This window comes from Ammospiza caudacuta, chromosome 21 (assembly GCF_027887145.1).
Source record: "Ammospiza caudacuta isolate bAmmCau1 chromosome 21, bAmmCau1.pri, whole genome shotgun sequence".
Taxonomy (NCBI): domain Eukaryota; kingdom Metazoa; phylum Chordata; class Aves; order Passeriformes; family Passerellidae; genus Ammospiza; species Ammospiza caudacuta.
The window spans coordinates 5161335-5180295 of record NC_080613.1 but is presented as its reverse complement, the minus strand read 5'-3'; the positions used below and the strand labels follow the sequence as shown (position 1 = coordinate 5180295).

Here is an 18961-nt window from a genome sequence, read left to right as displayed (position 1 = left end):
GTGCTCAGAGCTGGGGTGCTCACCAGTGTCCTGCACCCAAACCCACCATGCACCCCTGGAGCTCAGCAGGGCACTATAAACACCACAATGCCAAGTGTGAGCAGGCAGTGGCAAAGCCACATCCCTAAAAACTGCTCCTCCCATCCCTCCTCTCCACAGCTGATAGGGATCTACCCACAGCAGAGAAGACCTCAGTGCCCAAGGTCTGGGGTTATGCAGGGCCAGACCAGCCCCACAGCATGGATGAGACATTCTCCAGCAGCCCTTTCTCCCAGGAGCCTGGGAGAGAGAGGGCAGGCAGCCAGACCCTTCCCCAGCACATCACACCCTCCATCCAGCAGCTCCAGTTTTTACCAGCTGATGATCCAGTCCACGGGGCCTTCAGCAGTGGGACCTTTTTCCTTCATGCACCTTCTTCCCCTCCCAAGGCAGCCAGCAGCTCGCTGAGCAGCAGGAATATGCACCTGCAGACAAGCCAGGACTCCTCCTGCCAGCCAGCCAGCCAGAATTCTCCTCCTTGGCATTGTTCAAACACTGGCAGGGAGCCCTGGACAATTTGCACCAGCAACTGGCACAAATTTACATTGAACAGAGAGATCAGGAAGCACACCTTGTTTAGGGATAATCCCTCAGGGCAAACTCAGGTGTGGATGTGTTAATTTAGAAGAAGGTATTTTTCTGTGTGTCTATGGATTTCAAACCCCTTTCTGTGTGTTTATGGATTTCAAACCCCTTTCTGTGTGTCTATGGATTTCAAACCCCTTTCTGTGTGTCTATGGATTTCAAACCCCTTTCAGTGTTACACAGAGTGGAACCCCAGAGAGGAGGGTTATGGATGGGGAAGAGGAGCAGCAGATGCCTGCAAAGGCAGGTGCAATGCTCCTGGGATCCCAGCTCCTTTTCAGGTTACCAGGTTCAGGGCTCTCATGCTGGGTAGAACACATCCACCCTTCACCTTCCTGGCTTTTGAGACCCAAGGCAAGGCAGCTGCCGGAAGCGTGTTCACCCATCCCATTAATCCATGCTGTTAATATTCATGGTCTGATCCTCCTCCACAGATCACATCCTGCCAGGACAGAGCCCTTGCCTCAACAAGGCCAGGTCCTAACAGCAGTATGTCTTTAAACTGCAAGTCATGCCTTAAAAACTTGAGCATGAGAGGTCTCAACCCAGGACAAGATCTACCTAAACCCAACACCACTAGCCAAAAACACTGATTTGTTTTTTTTTTTTTTTTCTGAGAAATTATTAATAAAAATAAGTGTGAGGCTTAGAAAGATTAGGTTGTCAGGTTAGACTGACCTCAAGAGCTGTAGGGAAAAAATGCAGCATTTTGCTGGAGGAGGAACTGAACTGTAGGAAGCAGAAGGAATGAAAAATTAATGGGAAATGCTCGAGAAAAGTACTTAAAAATAGAAGCCTGTAAAAGTGATTCTGCTTTGGCAAGATTATGAAATAAAAATTACTCTCAATTCCTACACAGGTTATTTATTTGACCAAGTGAATTACACTGGAGTATTGTGACTACATTTTTCCACTCTTGCTCCTCTGGGGAATTTCCAGTGGCAGCAAAAGAGAGAGAGGGTTGGTTCAGTGGAGCACTGGCACGTCCGCTGGGGTGGCACAGCCTGGGCTCCACCCTGATCCCAGAGGTACTTTGAGCAATTACAGCCTCAGAATTTTCCCTAAGGAGCAATTACATCCCACAGCAGAGAGCCTGAGGGGGCTGCTCCAGGCTGGAGGAGATGGGCAGGTGGGTGGCACTTCTCCAGCCTGCTGGTGGAGAATGTGCAGAGCCCAGCTGGGATTTAGCTTGCTCTGAGCACACAGCTCAGCCCAGGAGCTGAGCTCCATTCCCACCTTGCTCCAATGCCACCCTGGACACTGGTGCCCTCCTGCCCTGCCATTTCCTCCTGCTGCTCCCAGCACAAAGCCTTGGAGCCTGCACACCCCTGCGCCCATCCTGGGAAACCCAGCTGGCAAGGGAGGCTGTGCTGTGCTGGCTCATCAAACACGATGACTTTTCAAGTAAAGGCATGAGTGCTTTAGTTGTTTATTAGTGAGAAGGGTGCTCCACCTGCCTTCCCTCCCCAGTCTGCACGAAAGCTCCCACCACCATGACGCACCTTCCGTGGAGCTGTGAAATCCTCTTGCTTCACCTGCAGCTCCCTATCCCCAGACTCCAGGGCTCCTCATGCTTGTTTCAGCAAGCAGGACACAGAAGACACTGCAAAGTCAGTAAGCAGAGGAACCATCAGCACCTCTGGCCCCCAGTATTATCATCTGCTGTGGTTTGGCACTGGCCAAACTCCAGGCACCCACGAAAGTCACTCGCTTGCCCTCCCCTGCCACAGCTGGGCAGAGGAGCGAGAAAATTAACAAAGAGTTCATGAGCTGAAATAAAGACTGGGAGAAAAACTCCAAGGGCAAAACAGGTTCAGCTTAGAGGTACAAAGTGAATTTATTCCTAACAAAATCAGAGGAGGATGACGAGAAGTGAAATAAACCCTTAAAAAGACCTTTTCTTCCCCAACTCCTCTCTTCTTCCAACCGACAGTGCAGGGAGACAGGACATGGGAGTTTTGGCCATTTCATCACTGAGATTTTCTTCTGCTGCTCAGGGAGAGAAGTTGTTCCCCTGCGAGACTGTGGAGTCCTCCACACAGGAGACAGTTCACAGAGAACTTCTCCAGTGTGGGTCCAAACTCATGAGCAGCAGTCCTTCCCATCAGGGGAAGCTTCTAGCACCTTCTCACAGAAGCCACCTCTGTGACCCCCCCCCAGCTACCAAAAACCGGGCAGAGGAAAACCAGCATCTCAGGAAATAACTGGGATGCTTCAGCCTTCAGCAAACTCAGGCAGATTTTGTCTGGTTTGCATTTTGAAGTTGACAGTACTGGCTGCAGCTATCTGAGAGGCCTCAGGCATGAGGGATGTGAGATCAGCCTCTCCCCAGTTGTCCTTCACACACAGAAGAGCAGATGCCTGCAGCAGGAGAAAGGAGAGGCCCAGGGAAGGGGCAGGCTGTGGTGGCTCAGAGCTCCAGGCAGAGCAGAGGAAGCTGCTGTTCCTCAGGCAGGGAACAAGCCCAGGGCCAAGTCAGAGGCAGCGACATGTCCTCCTGCCTTCTCCTCCGGCCCCATCCACCATCCCTTCCTGGGCTGCTGCCCTCCTGTCCCCTAAGCTGTCACACCCACCCTGGCTGCAGAGCAGTCACTGTCCCCTCTGCTGCTGTGACACTGGAGATGCTGAAGAGAGGCCATCAGGCTGTGGGTGTGTGCAAGCAGATTATTCTCTCATGTTCTGAGCCTCACATGGATTCATGCCTGGGCTTTCTCTCAGGAAAGAATTCCTTGGCTGTTCTGCTCTATGCCTGCAAGGATGAAACCCTGCTGGGAGAGGGGCTGAGGGAATTATTCCTCCTCTCTCCTGCTCTCCCCCTCTGTCCCAGCTGGTTTAGGTGCTGGCTTTAGGCAGAGCTGCACCTGCCACTGCTGAGACCAGGTGAAGGTGGGAGATGGGCTCAGGGCTTGGGGAGTAGGCAAGCTGTGCCTCTCTCTCTCTCTCACTCAGCCACACCTCAGCATCTCGTGATGTGTTTTGCTTCCCAAGAATCAGATCCCATCAGATGTAAACAACAGGCAAAAACCACTTGTGTTACTGCCCAAAAACAGGGAGTTTCCCTGCCAGACTGGGAGAGTAGAGGAACAAATTACTGCCAAAAATGTCAGAATTTGGGAACATTTCCTAGACTTCAGGAATTTGCAAAACTACAGCATAGATACAGATTCCCTGCTGGGGTGCTCTGAAACGAGAGCAAAGGTAAAGGAGGCTGCATAATCCAGCCTCCACATGCTGTTATGGAGAGATGGGAATCAAGGCATGGCAATCACAGCATCAAGAGCCCTGGCTCACTAACAGGGCTGGGAGAGGGAGCAACTGTGGCCCTTATTCCAGCCTTATTTCCAGACCTGACATTCAACAGCAATGAGCAGCTTCAAGGTGAAAGGTAGAAAACAAATCTTTTGTTTCCTGGGCTGTTAACCCTGCCTTGCAACCCAGGAAGAACAGGCTGAGCTTGTTAATTTTAAAGTCTTTTAAGCCCTGTTTTCACCAGATAGGCATTTTCAAGTTCTCACAGGACAAGAGGGAATGGAAAGGTCAGCACATCATTGCCTGTCCCTGGCCCAAGCTGAGTGGCTACTCCATCCTGGTGAAATCAGCTCAGCCTTTGCCATAGAGCTTCACCCACCACAAAGCTTTCCAAAACACAGAGCTTATTTTCAAACCCCTGAGTTCTCTGTGTCCCCTTCATCACCCCCAAATTAAACAGCAGCATTTCCTCCCACCCTCCTGTGTGGGTCACATTGTCTAGATCTCTTTAGCACACATCACAATCTTGTAAGTGGCACTTTGTAACGTCCTGGGGGACAACTGAGGTTCCTAGAGCAGATCAGGACATCCTTCCCACAAGGTCTGACTCAGGCAGAGCTCAGAGCTGCTCAGTAATTTGAGGTTTTATGAGTCAAGTCTGTGTCATTGGTCCAGACACATCCTAAAACTTTCCCTTTTTCCTGCACAGAGTCATGAACAACACGTCTTTTGGGCTTGATTTTAGGCCAAAAGGTGGTCTTTCACCTGGTTTCAATTCTGATGTTGTTAATAAACACCCCTCACTAGCAATGCTGAGAACACCCTGCCCACAATCAGCCTGGAAAGCAGGGAGCAATTCAGCTGTGTTATTTACAGCCCCCTTGCTGCAAGGTTTTCATTGTGCTGTTGTCTCAGCTGCCCTCTTGCTCGCTGCAGTGGCAGCACTGGCACAACACAACACGACCCAGGCTGTGTGACCCTGACTTTATCCAGAGCAGAATTTGGGTTGAATGATGCAAAGAAGTAGAAAAACCTCTCCACTCTGCTCTGCAGGCAGTGATGCTTGGACTAACCATCCTAAGTTGTCTTCTCAGCCTGAATGATGCATTGGCAGGAGTCTGAGAGCCAGCCCAGGTCCCACGTGCTGATTGCTCTCCTGATTTACAGCCCACACCCTCACAATGTTCCCAGAAATCTGCCCCACCCTGTGTTGATGCAACCCTGGAGCCCTCCATGGGGGAATATGTGCTTTTTGCAGTGTTTTACAAAGCAGCAGAATGCATCTCTCTAGCACAGCACATTCTGTTAATGGCACCACTGACTCGGGCAAGAAGGAACAAGGAGTTCCCCCCATCAGCAGGAGAGAAGATGGATCCCAGCTGTGGGAAGGCTGTAGGGACAGGAGGCTTTGGGATGCTACATCAGTGGGGCTGGAGCTGCCCCACAAGGAGAGGTGGGCATCAGGAAGGGGCAAGGAGCTGTGCTGCACCTTAATTGCAGCCAGGGAAGTTGTGTGAATGCTCAGTGGTGGAAGGAGCTGCTGCTCTTCACCACGAGTGAGGCCCTTGCAGGGCTGTTTCAGCTCTGGGACTGGGGTTTCAAGGTAGGACTTGTCCCTGTGAGAGACAGCAGTGGGTTGAGGCTCTCTGGTCCCGTTCACCCTGATTCATCCCATCTTCAGAAGTCGGAGATTAACTTAAGCTCTGAATCACAAGGTTTAATTCTCTTTCTTGTAAATTTGTTGTCATACATGAAGTTAATGTTGGTAATTACATGCATCAAGTCACCATCCAAACTGTTAAAATTGAATTACTCGAGACAATGAAGTTCCATAATGAAACATGATTTAAATTAAGATGATGATGATAATAAAACTAATAATAATATTTTTATGGGATCTTCTTCCCCTCTTGTTCATGTCACAGACAGACATGTAGGGGAATTAAGAAGAATAGCAGTTCTTGCTCAGCTTTGCCCAGCATTCTCCTCCTTTGAAACATGTCTGTGAAAGCACCTCTTACTCAGCTTTACTTCAGTCCCATTTGCTTTCATCTCTCTTCAAAGGAGATTTCTCCATGCTTTTGATTATCCCAGTCATACTTTCATATTTCCCTCTATGCTGAGGCAAGCAGATGACCAGCACATGACTGCCAACTCCTTTACCCCCTGCACTTCAAACATCCTTCAACCTCCTAAAAACTCATTTTTCTTTTAAATGCCACAAGTCCTCACTGAGGGGTCTAGGATGACTCCACACCAAGTTATTTAGCACTCCAGAGGGGCTACTCCCAAACTGTAGGAATTCCAGCAATGTTGTATAGAAGACAGCCCTGGGCCACTTCACAGCTATCAGCATCAGATCTGGCTGCTCATCCCTGTTCCTTGGGGCCTCTCTGAATCCTGCAGCCAATCTCCTTTTTTTCTGTGCTGTTGGTGTGGACCTAACATTGTTCTTTGCAGAGCACATCCTTCTCCTCTTTTCAACTCATTCCAGCTCCCTGTTGGCCACAGGGTTCCCAGCCCTCAACCACACATTTTAACAATAGCTGGAAACCAGAGTCCTGCAGGGAACATTTTATTTTAGCGGAGTACATTTTTCTTCCTGTTTGATAAAATTTCTCCTGGAAAAAGAACCTAACAGTTTCAGATTTGACCTTTATTTAACACTGAGGAATCTGTATGGAGATGATACTTTACAGGTCATTCAGAGTAAGATTTGAGGCATAAGTTACAGGTCATCAATGACATTCTGAGCCCAAACCACAGGGAAGGACAGACCTGGTGGAATTTCCAGGAAGCCTCACTAGTCTCCACAGAAATCATCAAACCCCTTCTTGCTCAGGAGACCCTGCTCCACCACCTCCCCAGCACTTCAAGGGGCCCACACCCAGCCTCGCTGAACAAATGGGGAAGCTATTTGTTTTATTCACTTTTGCTATTTGTTTTATTCACTTTCTCCTGATGCACCTACTTGGTCCCCAGTGTCAACTGCTAATTGAGCTAATTAAAACCAGACAGAGATCTTGGGCATGAGCTGAAGTCAGAGCAGGGAAAGCAGAGGCACCAGTCAGGGCAGCTGCCTTGCAAGACTAATTTTAGTGACCTGTGTTTGTGGCTCCTCTCAGGAGATGGGTGTAGGAGCAGGGTGTTACCTGTGCTAAACCCCAAACCAAAGCCTCTGATTCTGGTCCAACCAGAATTGGGTCCAACCCAAAACGTTTTAAATCCTCTTTCGCCTAAGGGTCCAAAACCATTGGATGGGGCTGTCTGCATAATAACAGCACCACCTTTGTGCTTTGGGTGAGGTACAAGCCACTCACCACATCAGAGCCCATGACTGGGGTGAGGGCACAGCATTACTCATGCCCTACTCTTCCTGAGGAATCCTCCCACACCATATGAACTTAGTGTTTGCTTATTCCATGCAGCTGAAGTTTCATCTCTTTCACACCGTTTTTATTCCTAAATTATTATCTACAACATAATTCTATTTAAGATAGAATATGGGCTAAAGTTTCTCTATTATTTCTTGTTCTTTCAGTGAGAACTATTGCTACACAGGCAAACAGGCTCACACGAGACCTACTCTGCTCCAAGCCAGCCTGGAGAACAAAACCAGAAATGCCTGGAGCCAAGCCAAGCAGGAACACTCTCCAATTTCAAATTCTGGGCTCAATTTTAAAAGCAAGGTTAAAAACCAAAGGCAGGATCAAGGCAGGTGAAGTTTAACTCTCACAGAGTCCCCATCTTACCAGCACCTACAGCATGAGGTTTAATTCTCTTTCTTGTGGATGTGTTGTCATAAATAATGGGAATGTTCTATGTTTACATGCCAAGTTCACTGTGCTCACCATTCAAACTAAACCACATCCTTGGACAATAAGTTCCAAAATGAAACAAAATCTGAATTGAGATGATGGTGATGGTGATAATGATGATTATTATCATCATCTTTTTATGGGCTCTCCTTCCCCTCTTGTTCGTGTCATGGGGAGACAAGCAGAGCATTAGGAACAGATGATGTGGCCAAGCCAATGTTGCAGGAGCTGGGTGAGAGCACCTTGACTTGACCCCAAATGCAGCTCCCAGATCTAATCACTAAACCACAGAGGATGTCTACGCCAGGAATGTTTACTCTACAAGTCAAAACAGAGCCTAACTGCCCTCATTGATAGCCCATCCACTGGGTCTATCTCTACCATTTCATACATTATTCATCTGGACCTTGCACGGAATCAGAGCCCAGAGGCCAGAAGGGGTGAAAAGGCAAAGCTGCTAATGGTAAAGCACCTCCACACCCTCTCTGCTTTCCTGAGCTCCTGCCCTGAGGGTGCCTCTCTCAGCTGCCAGCCCAGGTGGATTTGCATGGTCCAGTGGACACTGCTGCTTATCTGCACCTGGCTTTGGGTGGCGCCTTTATCGTGGAATCACAGAACCATTCAGGTTGGAAAAAACCTCTAGGATCATCAAATCCAATCCCTAACCTCCTTGGTGTTCACCACTAAACCACTTCCCAGAAGTGCCACATCCACATGGCTTTTCCAGGGAGGGTGAACCAGGCCCTGAGCTGCTGGGTCCTCTTGTCCTGCAACAGCAGAGACCCAAAGCAGCCCATAAAACACCCACCTGAGCCCCAGTGTCTCACAGCTCTGGTAGTTAAGAGTAGTTAACCAGTAATTTAACTCTTAATAGCAATTTTCTCCAAGCTATTCCTTAACTTTATTCCTAGCACCAAAATATAAGACTGGAGTGTGCCCAGGATGTAAAAGTCCATTTGAGAAGTGGACACTTCTTTAGATTGCTCAAGTACAGATTTAAAAACTCTTCTCTTCAAAGCCTGTAGCATTCCTGGCAACTCCTTTTCATATGAACATAATAAACCTCTGGTTCCAAAGCCCAATGGCTGCCTCCCTCCATCCCTCCTGCCTCTGGAACACACAGTGGCCTGTGGGAACAGAGCTATTTTGGCTGCCAGGCACTTTAATAATTCCATGTGCTTGTTCTGAGAAAGACCATCTCCATCCATCCCTGCTTGGTGGAGCTGATATGTGCGAAAGATCAAGCAGGTTCCAGCACCAGGACTCACTCCATAAAGAGCAGAGAAGTGTCCTGTCAGCATTGTCACCTTGTGCTTATCTACAGAACATTCAACTTCCAGCAAGTTCCCACGGTAGGCAAGAAACGTGAGACAGCAGCTTCCTTCACCTACAATAGAGCACAGCTGAAACACAAACACCTTCCCTCCCATCCCTACCAGGTAACACGACCTGTGTAGCTCCACCTACATATTAAAAATCCCATTTTTCTCCCTCTGCAGAGCTGTGGCAGCACTGCCAAGCCCTGCTCGGTCCCAGCTGCTCTGGGGAGGAGCTGTGCTGGTGCAGACTAGGGACAGCTCTGCCTGAAGCACCTGAGCATCCCCAGCATCCCAGCTCTGCTTGTTCACCCTGCTGGGACAGCTCGATGAGATTCTGCCCTCTGACTGCAGCCTGGGCTCAGGGAAAAGGGCTTTGACATTGGGCATCCAGACAGGAAACATTTTTTCTTGTTGTAGGGAAGAACCTCTCAATGGAATTTTTCAGAGACGGCAACCAGGACAAAATCCAACCCTCCTGGTACCTCAGAATTTCACAAGTGTTCAGATGAATCTCAGAATTTCACAAGTGTTCAGATGTGATCAGGTGAATTATTTCCCAAGGGCAGATTTACTGCACAAGTATATAATGTTCTGTTTCACTCAGATGCCAAACTCATCCAAATCTTTCTCTGTTGGACTGTCCCTCTTCACACAGCACAGCACCACACACTGACCCAAAGGACTCTGTGATTTTGTGCCCCAGATAAGGATTTTGAAGCCTGTCCAAGTTGAATCATGGCTCAAGCTCTTGAGTAAATATTTCAGTGACAAAGTGGAATTGTTAAACCCTTTGCTATGAACTACCATGTTGAAAAAAAAAAAAAACTTTCATCATCTGCAAACCTCAATTTTCCTACCTGCAAGAGAAGGATGACAGGCTCTTGACTCCCTGGGTGTTTCTAGGATTAGACAATGTCTGCTTAACATTAATGTAGATGTTGGTATTTTGTGTTATTACTTCTGTCACATTACAGAAAGGTCAGGGAACATATTCCATGACTCAAGAGCCTTTCCACAGCATTAGTGTAGTGCTCAGAGCTTAGCCAGGCTCTGTATTTGGATAAAGCCCACCACAGTCCCACTCTTTAAAGATCCCAATGTACGTCAGAGTGGCAGCCCTTTCCTGTCACTGCCTCATCTCTGTGTTTAGGATAAGCAGCACTTGGAAGATGATACTGAAATTAAAGCAGAGAAAGAAAACAAAGCAAAACCACACATACGGGGCGTAGGGGGGTGTGTGGTGTGGTAGAAAAAGGATAAAAATAAAGGAAAGTCCCCTCAGAAAAACTCAGGCTGTTAGAGAGCATCTAGCCAGAGTCAGAAGGCAGGAAGAGATTATGTAAAAATGAATATAGGGAAAAATGAGTCTCCTAGCTCTCCTTCTTCAGTTAGAAACCTTCCACAGGAACCTCTTGCCAGCCCAGCGACTCATGTAAAAGAGCACATTTCCAAACCTCTTTCACAAACAAAGCATTTGGAAATATTGAGGACCTTACACATCCTCCAACAAAAACACAGACTTTTTCTGGGAAAAGCATTGATTCATAGATCTTGAAATTCTTACCTGGAAAACCCTTGCACTGCATGAACTGAAGATGGGGCTGCAGCCCTGATTCCCAGCACTGTGTCCCCTGGCTGGAGGCATTTTCCTTGGCTCACCAGCCAGCTGGGAGGTTCTGGTGCCTTGTGGTGCTGCCCTGAGAGCCCTGCTCACCAGCCAGACCCCAGATTCTCTGAGCTCTCTGCCACAGAGCTCAAAGTGAGCCAGCCCAAAGTCCTGCAAATGCTGCCTTTAAACCAATCAAATTGCAGGTGGCAGGAAATTCCACCACACCAGAAGCAGGCTCAGGCCAGGCAAAAATCTCATCTGAGACTTTTCTCTCTCCTCACCCTTGGCCTTGAGCACCCCATCTCTGCATCCCTTATCTCTTGCTTTGCAACATAGATACCGCCTCTCCATTGCTTCCTCTACCATAACAGCTTTGGCTCCCCAAAGTATCTACTACAAACACCCTATATTGGTGTTTGCAGTGGGTAATTTGGGGTGCAAACACCCTATGTTGGTGTTTGCAGTGGGTAATTTGGGTAGGATCCCCAAATTCCTACCATTCTTCTTCCTATACTCTCTGCAACATCCTCCCTTTTTCCACGCCCTCTCCTTTTCACCACACCACTTTCACTGCTGATCAACATTCCAAATCACAGACACCCCAAATCACAGACACCCCAAGCCTATTGCACACTGAACACCTACCTAAAGTTCTTCTCTGCTGCAGATTTTCAGTACTTCCAGCTTGTGGCAGCTGGTTCAACATGATCCACTGCTGGCCAACCACCCCATCCCTGTGCTGGTCAGGAGGGCAACATCAGGGCATGACAGGATGCCAGTTCTGTGCCCAGGGCACAGGAGGGTGTTGAGGAACAACGTGTTCAACACAACAGGCACAAAACACTGCACTGTGGACTGTGTGGTGCAGGGTCTGTGCTCCACTTGGAGCTTCCAGACTGCTGTTCAAGGAAATTGCCATCAATGTCAGCCTCATCACCACTATTAGACTTCTCATCCATGTCCAGGCCCAGCTTGAACCCATTTAACTTGTAATGGATAATGAGATAACAGCATGACATGCAGCAGCTGAAGATTATTTAAACACCCATCTGGTACCTGTTATGCAGCATACGTCCTATTGTTGTATAGGAAATATATGCCACCTCCCTCCCACATGGAAAGGAGAAGATCTATAGATATATTTCATGCTACTCCTTCTTTTTGCAGATGAGGTAATTCTCTTTCTCTGTGCTGTTTCTAACATATTACTTTGTATTTCCCATCTATATTTTGGGAGATGCAGTCTCCTCTGAGCTGTTGAGACCTTGGGAAAACACACAAGAGCACCGTGAAAAATTTGCTCAGGACATTTCATCCCCTTCATACATCAGTCAGAAAGGTCTGCTATGAAACTGATTCACCCTTTGCAAGACAACGTGACACTACCCTTTATACCAGAGGGATTCAGGGGTGACGGTCCACATCTGTGTTTGCTGGACCACGCTGATTCTACAGGGGAATGGTGAAATACCTGCTGAAGCCTGAGAGGTGAGCAAGGCAACCAGCTCACACTGTAATAAAATAAATAAAAGGCAACCTGTCCACTGTAATAAAATAAATAAAAGGCAACCTGTCCACTGTAATCAGATGGACAGAGGAGAATCTGCAGATCCCAGCTGAGCAGCCTGATTCCTTTATCCAAACCCTCCACCTTCCTTTGCAGGATGACTTTGGCTGTTTTGCTGGAATGGCTCTCGCAGCTCTGGCTCTCTGCGATCCCTCAGCAGCCGCGGGCCGGGTCACTGTGTATCCCAAGAAATCACGTTTCACAACACAAGCCGTCAGCTCTGCAGATGGGCGTCCACGCTTCTCTGTTTTCCTCCAACATGACTCAGTTCTCTGCAGGGACCAAACCCTGTGTCTGACGCCCCATCTAGCGTTCAGCACGGACAAATGCAGAGGAAAGCGGTGTCTGGAGAACTCCCAGCATTTTCAGCGGTATTAAACCACTTTTATAAAACTTATTTGTCTCCAAGAGAGCCCAGGTGACATGGAATCCTGCACATCCCACTGCCTGTTATTGCCTCTGGGCTCTCTGGGTGTCCAAGTGGAAACAGCAGCAGGAAAGCTCTGGAAAACCAGCACGCCCCGAGGCTTGGAGGACAGACGGCTGGGCAAACCCAGGAATGAAACCCCATTTCAGCCTTGGAATGGGGAGCCGAGGCTGTGAGCTGTGCTCCCCTCAAGGCTCGATGGCAGCTGGCAGCCTGGATTCTCCATCACCGGCGCTTCCCGGCTGCTCGGCAGTCGGCAGCACTGGGAGCCCTGGTCAAGACAGTCATCAAATCCTGAGCAGGTTATTTTGAATACTAAATAGCGCTGCTCAGTGTTTCTCCAATGAGATTTTAAAAACAAAATGGGAATTGCTGAAAAGCGCGTTTCACAATTTTTTTTATGGGAAAAAAAGTACTGAGAAAAAAAACCCTTTTCCTTTTTTTGTGTGTTTTTTTTTTTTTTTTTTTGGTGGGTTTTTTTGTGGGTTGTTTTATTTGTGTGTGTGTGGTTGTGGGGGCTTTTTGTGGGTTTTTTTTTTGTTTTTTTTTTTTTTTGTTTTTTTTTTGTTTTTTTTGTGGTGGTGAGGAGATAGTGAAGTTGTCAGGACAAAAAGAAATCTGCTCTGAGGACTTGGTTCTACACAGCACCTTTCTGACACGTTCAGCGCTACGAATTGCAGAGCCCTAAGCGTTGCTACGGAAATCCTCCGGCTGTGTAACGTTGTGTGTGCAACAACCACTCGCAATTAAGCCCAAAACAAGCATCTCTGTGTTCTCCGTTAATCACCGGCCCAATTAGCACCTTGGTTAAGATGCTGAGAGGTTCCAGTCCTCCTCCCATCAGAGCCGGGATTGTCCTGGTGAAACTCTCACTGTGCCTATGCAGTGCTCTGTTCACAACACTTTGAGTTCTCCTGGAGCAGCGTGATAAGTCTGTTAACTCATTAACACCTCCAGCTTACAGGAGACTTGGCTTCCAGCCCCTTCAGCAGCTCCAGGCTCCCCGCTCCAGGAAGTTTTTTCTGCAGTTTCTCTTTTGGTTTCTTTTCCTGCTGAGCCAGGCTGGCTGGCAGCTCCCACCATGAAGCTGCTGAAGGCTGCTGTGATTTTTGTTCTTGCGCCCACTCTGTCGCCGGCTTTTGATCCTCTCAGCGCTTCGGTGGTTGCGGGAGGCGCTCTCATGGCTTGGCACCTCCTGTCCTCCGACTCCTGGCTCAAGTGCCGCTTCCAGGAGTGCTGCAAAAGGAACGCCACTGTGAATTTCAAAGGTAAGGCAGTGGGGAGGGCAAGCTGGTGTTCCTTCACAGGGTGGTGAGAGCTTCTTTTGGTGGGCTTGTGGAAGATAAGGGACACCACCCACAGCGGCTCTACAAGGCAGAGACCCAACATATCTCTATATTCTACAGGGCGGACTAACGTAATATTCCTTATCCCACGAGAAATTGTGTGTCTTGCTTCTCTGAGCAGTACTGGAGCATTTTCCTTGCTGATTTCATGGTTAATATTAGCAGAAATGGGCTGTGCTGGTTTATGGCACCATCAGGGTGGCAAATGCCATTGATAGACCTCATTAATGTGTATAAATATCTAAATATCCACGAAGGTGGATCAGGCTCTTCCCGGTGCTGCCAATGACACACATTGACAAGTAGGCAACACAGCTTGGGAAAATACTGAAACTTTACATTTTGGTAAACTAACTCTGATATACCTCAATGAACAAAGCCTGAGAGAGAAACATGTATTGTTGAGGGTGAACACCTGAAATGTAGAAATTATGGACCACAAGGACATTTTGTCGGAGACTAGCCAAGACTCATTGTAAAGTCCCTAGTAGAGGAAAAAGATACAAAAAAGACTAAAATTATAGAGTAATTAGCAAAAGAAGCGAGAAATCAATAAGCAATAGAGGGTAGAATAGTAACTAATTGAAGAAATTGATGTAATTTAGAACTGGTGAGTAATAATTCTGTTGCTTGTTAAAACAGTATAAATGAGTAAAAAAACTTTGTGTCTGTGTGGGGGCTGCAATTTGGCCGGCCTAGCCAGACTAAATAACACTCCCCCGCTAGCAAAGAGCCGATATTGGTGTTTAATTTCCCGGCGGGGCCGGCCGCGGGTGACGCGCCGTGCCCCGGGATCCCTGCCCGGCACAAAGATGGCGGCGGCCCCTCACGGGGCGGGGCCGCGCGGGCGCGCAGGCGCGGCGGGCGCGGCGCGCGCGCTCGGGGCCGCCATGGCGCGCTCGGTGCCGCTGCTGTGGGTGCTGCTGCCGGGGCTGGCGGCGCTGGAGCCGCTCAGCGTGGGCCTGGCCATCGGCGTGGCCTCGGCGCTCACCGGCTACCTGTCGCACCCCAGGTTCTACTGCAGCTACGTGGAGTGCTGCCCCCGCGCCGAGCAGCGCCTCAACGCCACCGGTACGGCGGGAGCGGGGGGCGGCCGGGCTGCCTACCCGAGCTCGGGCCGGTCACTGGGCAGCGCGGCCCGGGGCGTGCGCGGTGACCGGCGGTGCTGAGCTGTCCCTCTCCCCGCAGCGCTGAAGGCGCAGCTGGACAACAGGCTCTTCGGGCAGCACCTGGCCAAGGACGTGGTGCTGAAGGCGGTGCTGGGCTTCAGCAACAACCCCAGCCCCAAGAAGCCGCTGATGCTGTCGCTGCACGGCTGGGCCGGCACCGGCAAGAATTACCTGAGCCAGATCCTGGCGGAGCAGGTGCACCCCGCCGGCCTGCGCAGCAAGTTCGTGCATCTCTTCCTGGCCACCCTGCACTTCCCCCACCACGACCAGGTCAAGCTGTACAAGGTGAGCAGGGCAGGAGGTGGCCCGGTTACCGCAGTGGGTGCCTGAGCCCCTGCGGGGGTGTCCTGCACATCTCCCGCTGGTTCCCTCTGGGATGAGCTCAGCGTGATGCTGATAATGCCGAGGTTGTCAGTTCGATCCCTGTACGGGCCATTCATTTAAAAGTTGGACTCGATGATCCTTGTGGGTCCCTTCTAACTCAGAATATTCTGATTCATATTCCTGACAGCTGGAGGTGTGCAGCTGGGAATTTCAAAGTTGATGCTTAGAAGGGATAGAAGGAGAAGTTCATGCATAAAGTAAAAGGCCGGGAAATCAAACCCGAGATAGTTTGCATTTCCTAGCGCTGTCTTCTCACTGATGCCATCTGCTGCTGATTCCCGTGCTCGCTGCAGGAGAATTTGTCCTTCCAGCTGCATTATCCTGGCTGTCCGGGATGGAAGGCACCTTCTCCACAGCCCCCGCGGGGCCGTGTTTTGCATTTATGTCTGAAACAGTGTTGATAATGTTGAGAACACCGTGGTGTTTTGGCAGTTACAGTAGTGCTCGCACAGCTTCAAAGCTTGCTAGTCTTTCCCACTCATATCGAGCTGGCTGAGGTGGGCAAGAGATGGGGAGGGGGCACAGCCTGGACAGCTGACCCTCGCTGGCCCAAAGGATATTCCATTCCACATGCTGTCATGCTCAGCCATAGAAATGGGGGTTGAAGAAGGAAAAAATGGGGGAGGGTTGGTTTCCAAGGTGGTTGTTGCTCTAGCTCTGGCTGGACATTGGTCTGCATGTGTTGGGTGATACCATTTTCTTGCTTTTTTCCTCTTTCATTCACCAGCCAGGGGAGTGTGGGGTACTGAAATTTGATAGTGTATCCCCAGAATCTGTCATATACAAGAACTTTGCAGTACATCCAGTAAAGTCCTTGTTTTTCAGTGGCTTTCAACCTCTTGTTCCAGGAACAGCTGCAGAACTGGATTCGAGGCAATGTCAGTGCCTGTCCCTCCTCTGTCTTCATTTTTGATGAGATGGACAAAATGCATCCAGGTGTCATTGATTCCATCAAGCCCTTCTTAGACTATTATGAGGAGGTTGATGGGGTGTCTTACAGGAAAGCCATCTTCATCTTCCTCAGGTCTGTGGCAGTGATGTCTGTCATTTAGAGATACTGAATGTTTATTTATGATGGTAATTATGCTTCTTGGGCACCTCATTCAAAGAAGAGCAAAAAAATGCTCTGGAGGGAAGATTCTCTGTGCAAAGGCAGTGGGGAACAGTCTGAACTTGTGTCTGTAGTGGAGCAGGTCTGATGCTGTGCATGGCCACAGCAGTGTGCTGAGCTCATGAAGCTGGCCCAGAGCACAGGACATGAGAGAGTTCACATTTTGGGATGGGTGTACCAAGTACTGGACCTTGCTGGCATGGAGTTCAGTATCTTCAGAGCAGCTGATCTGGTGCTGTTTGGGATTTGTGGCTTTGAGTGTTGATAGCACACCAATGTTTTGCCCGTTTCTGGATGATGTTTGCAAAGCTTCAAGGCTTTTCCCACAGCAGGCTGGGGTGGGCAGGAGGATGGGAGGGGACAGCTGGGACAGCTGACCTGAAGTGCCCAGGAGGATATTTAATACTGTGGCATGCCATTCTCAGGGGTTTCATCTTTAAAGTGATGGTTCTTCAGCATTTGCCTGGGTGTTTGTCTGACTATGGGGGTGGTAAGTGATTTCCTTAGTCCTCCTTGGGTTTTTTTTTTTCTCCTCCTATTAAACTACCTTTATCTTGACCCACAAATCTTCAGACTTTTGTTCTTCCTATTTTCTCCTTCCATCCCACTGAGGCAGGGGTGGCTGTGTAAGTGCTTGGCTGCTGGCTGGGGGCAACCCACCACACACTGATGGCTACTTAAAGAACTGGAGACTTTCCCTGAATTTTGGCTTACAGGATTCTTTTTGATGATTTGTTTGATATCAAGGAGATTAGCAATATATGTGACATGCTGCAAAATAAATTCTGGTTTACTTGTGTCTCTTTTTCATCTCTACATTTTTCTTTTCTGATCAGCAATGCAGGTGGTGATTTAATTAACAAAGCAGCTCTTGACTTCTGGGCGAGTGGAAAGCGCAGGGAAGATATTCAGCTGAAAGACCTGGAGCCCTTGCTCTCTGTAGGAGTCTTCAACAACAAGAATAGTAAGTCACTTTGCCCCAAAAATGGAAATTCATTCCTCAGTGGCTGAGACAAACTGCTCTGTGAATCCAGCCTGGCCTGTGGATCCTGTCATATGCAGGATCAAGTTTAGAAAAACTCCTTATGATTTTCTTTCCCCCCCCAATTTATCCAGGTGGGCTGTGGCACAGCAGCATCATTGACAGGAACCTGATTGATTACTTTGTCCCTTTCCTGCCCCTGGAGCAAAGGCACGTGAAGATGTGTGTGAGGGCTGAAATGGCAGCCCGTGGCTATGCTGTGGATGAGAAGATTGTTCAGGAGGTGGCAGATGAGATGACCTATTTCCCCAAGGAGCAGAGGATCTACTCTGACAAAGGCTGCAAGACTGTACAGGCCAAGCTGGATATTCATGAAGACTTTGTGATGAGAGATACGAACACCAGGGCTTGATTTCCACTCTGAGTCTCCACAGCACTTTTGGAGCTTTTGGAAATCTGTGTATTTGCACTTACATTTTTTACTGTTGCAGGGAGTATGGTGAAAATACCAGAGTGAGCTGTATGGGCTTTTTTTTTTTTTTTTTTTTGTGGGGTTTTTTTTTTAGCTTTACATGGAATTGGGACTTATAGATCATCTAGTGACATCCTCTGCCATGGGCAGGGACACTTTCCATGATTCAGGTCACTCATAGTCCCATCCAGCCTGTTCATCTCTGAACTGGCTGCTATCCCACTGTTGCCCCCTTTAGTTTTCTTTTAGTCTCTAGAGAATTTCTAGTGTGACACACAGAACTGGATACAGCCTCTCCTACTTTATTCTTCCAGTGCTGGGATTATGAAGTATTTAATTCCTCTTTCACCATAAAAACTAGATTGGAACAAAGGAAAACAGATGAATTTTTCCAGATAATTGTAATTTGTTCCATGTACATGGTCCTGTTCACATTCCCAGTGGAACTGAGGGATGTGTGCTGTGTTCTGAACTGTGATCATGTCTGCAGGGGTGAACTCCTTGGTGCATTGCAGTAAGAAGATGACATGGTAGAAATCTTCCTGTGCCTCAGCTGGGCACATCCTCCATCTCCTAGTACAGCAATAGGGGAAGTCATTCTGAGCTCCTAGAAATGTGTTACTAAATAATAGAGAGAGAGCAGGGGAGGAGGAAGTAAGAGCTTGCCCCACTTTTATTTGGAGAAAAATAAATTGTTTAAGTATTCTTTAAAGGGGCTAAGTAAATTTGTGACTCCAGGTCTTCCTAAACTGAGGGACCCATCTGAAAGATCTGTTACAACATACTAGGCCAGTCTTTTGTACTTAAGCAGAAAAATCAATCATGGGAATTCATTTGTTGCAGTTTGTCAGATTAATCTGTGTGGGCTCCTGGACCTGAAATCT

General features: G+C 48.5%; 1 protein-coding gene across 2 annotated transcripts; it reads left to right on the top strand.

Annotated features, from left to right (window-relative positions):
* The first annotated feature begins 13694 nt into the window (after window positions 1-13694).
* Window positions 13695-18120, top strand: LOC131566885 (torsin-1B-like). 2 transcript variants are annotated; one of them, XM_058818334.1, is made up of 5 exons: window positions 13695-13881; window positions 15148-15413; window positions 16361-16536; window positions 17460-17587; window positions 17740-18120. In XM_058818334.1, the coding sequence occupies exons 1-5, from the start codon at window positions 13695-13697 to the stop codon at window positions 18015-18017; spliced, it is 1035 nt and encodes a 344-aa protein (XP_058674317.1). In that variant the 3' UTR covers window positions 18018-18120. The 2 variants fall into 2 exon arrangements, with proteins under 2 accessions (XP_058674317.1, XP_058674318.1); XM_058818335.1 differs by lacking the exon at window positions 13695-13881 and adding an exon at window positions 14850-15030.
* Window positions 18121-18961: the final 841 nt, after the last annotated feature.

Coding starts and splice junctions, on each gene's coding strand:
- LOC131566885 (XM_058818334.1), top strand. CDS start 13,695: ATGAAGCTGCTGAAGGCTGCTGTGATTTTTGTTCTTGCGCCCACTCTG. Junction 13,882..15,147: donor CGCCACTGTGAATTTCAAAG/GTAAGGCAGTGG, acceptor CTCTCCCCGCAG/CGCTGAAGGCGCAGCTGGAC. Junction 17,588..17,739: donor AGTCTTCAACAACAAGAATA/GTAAGTCACTTT, acceptor CAATTTATCCAG/GTGGGCTGTGGCACAGCAGC.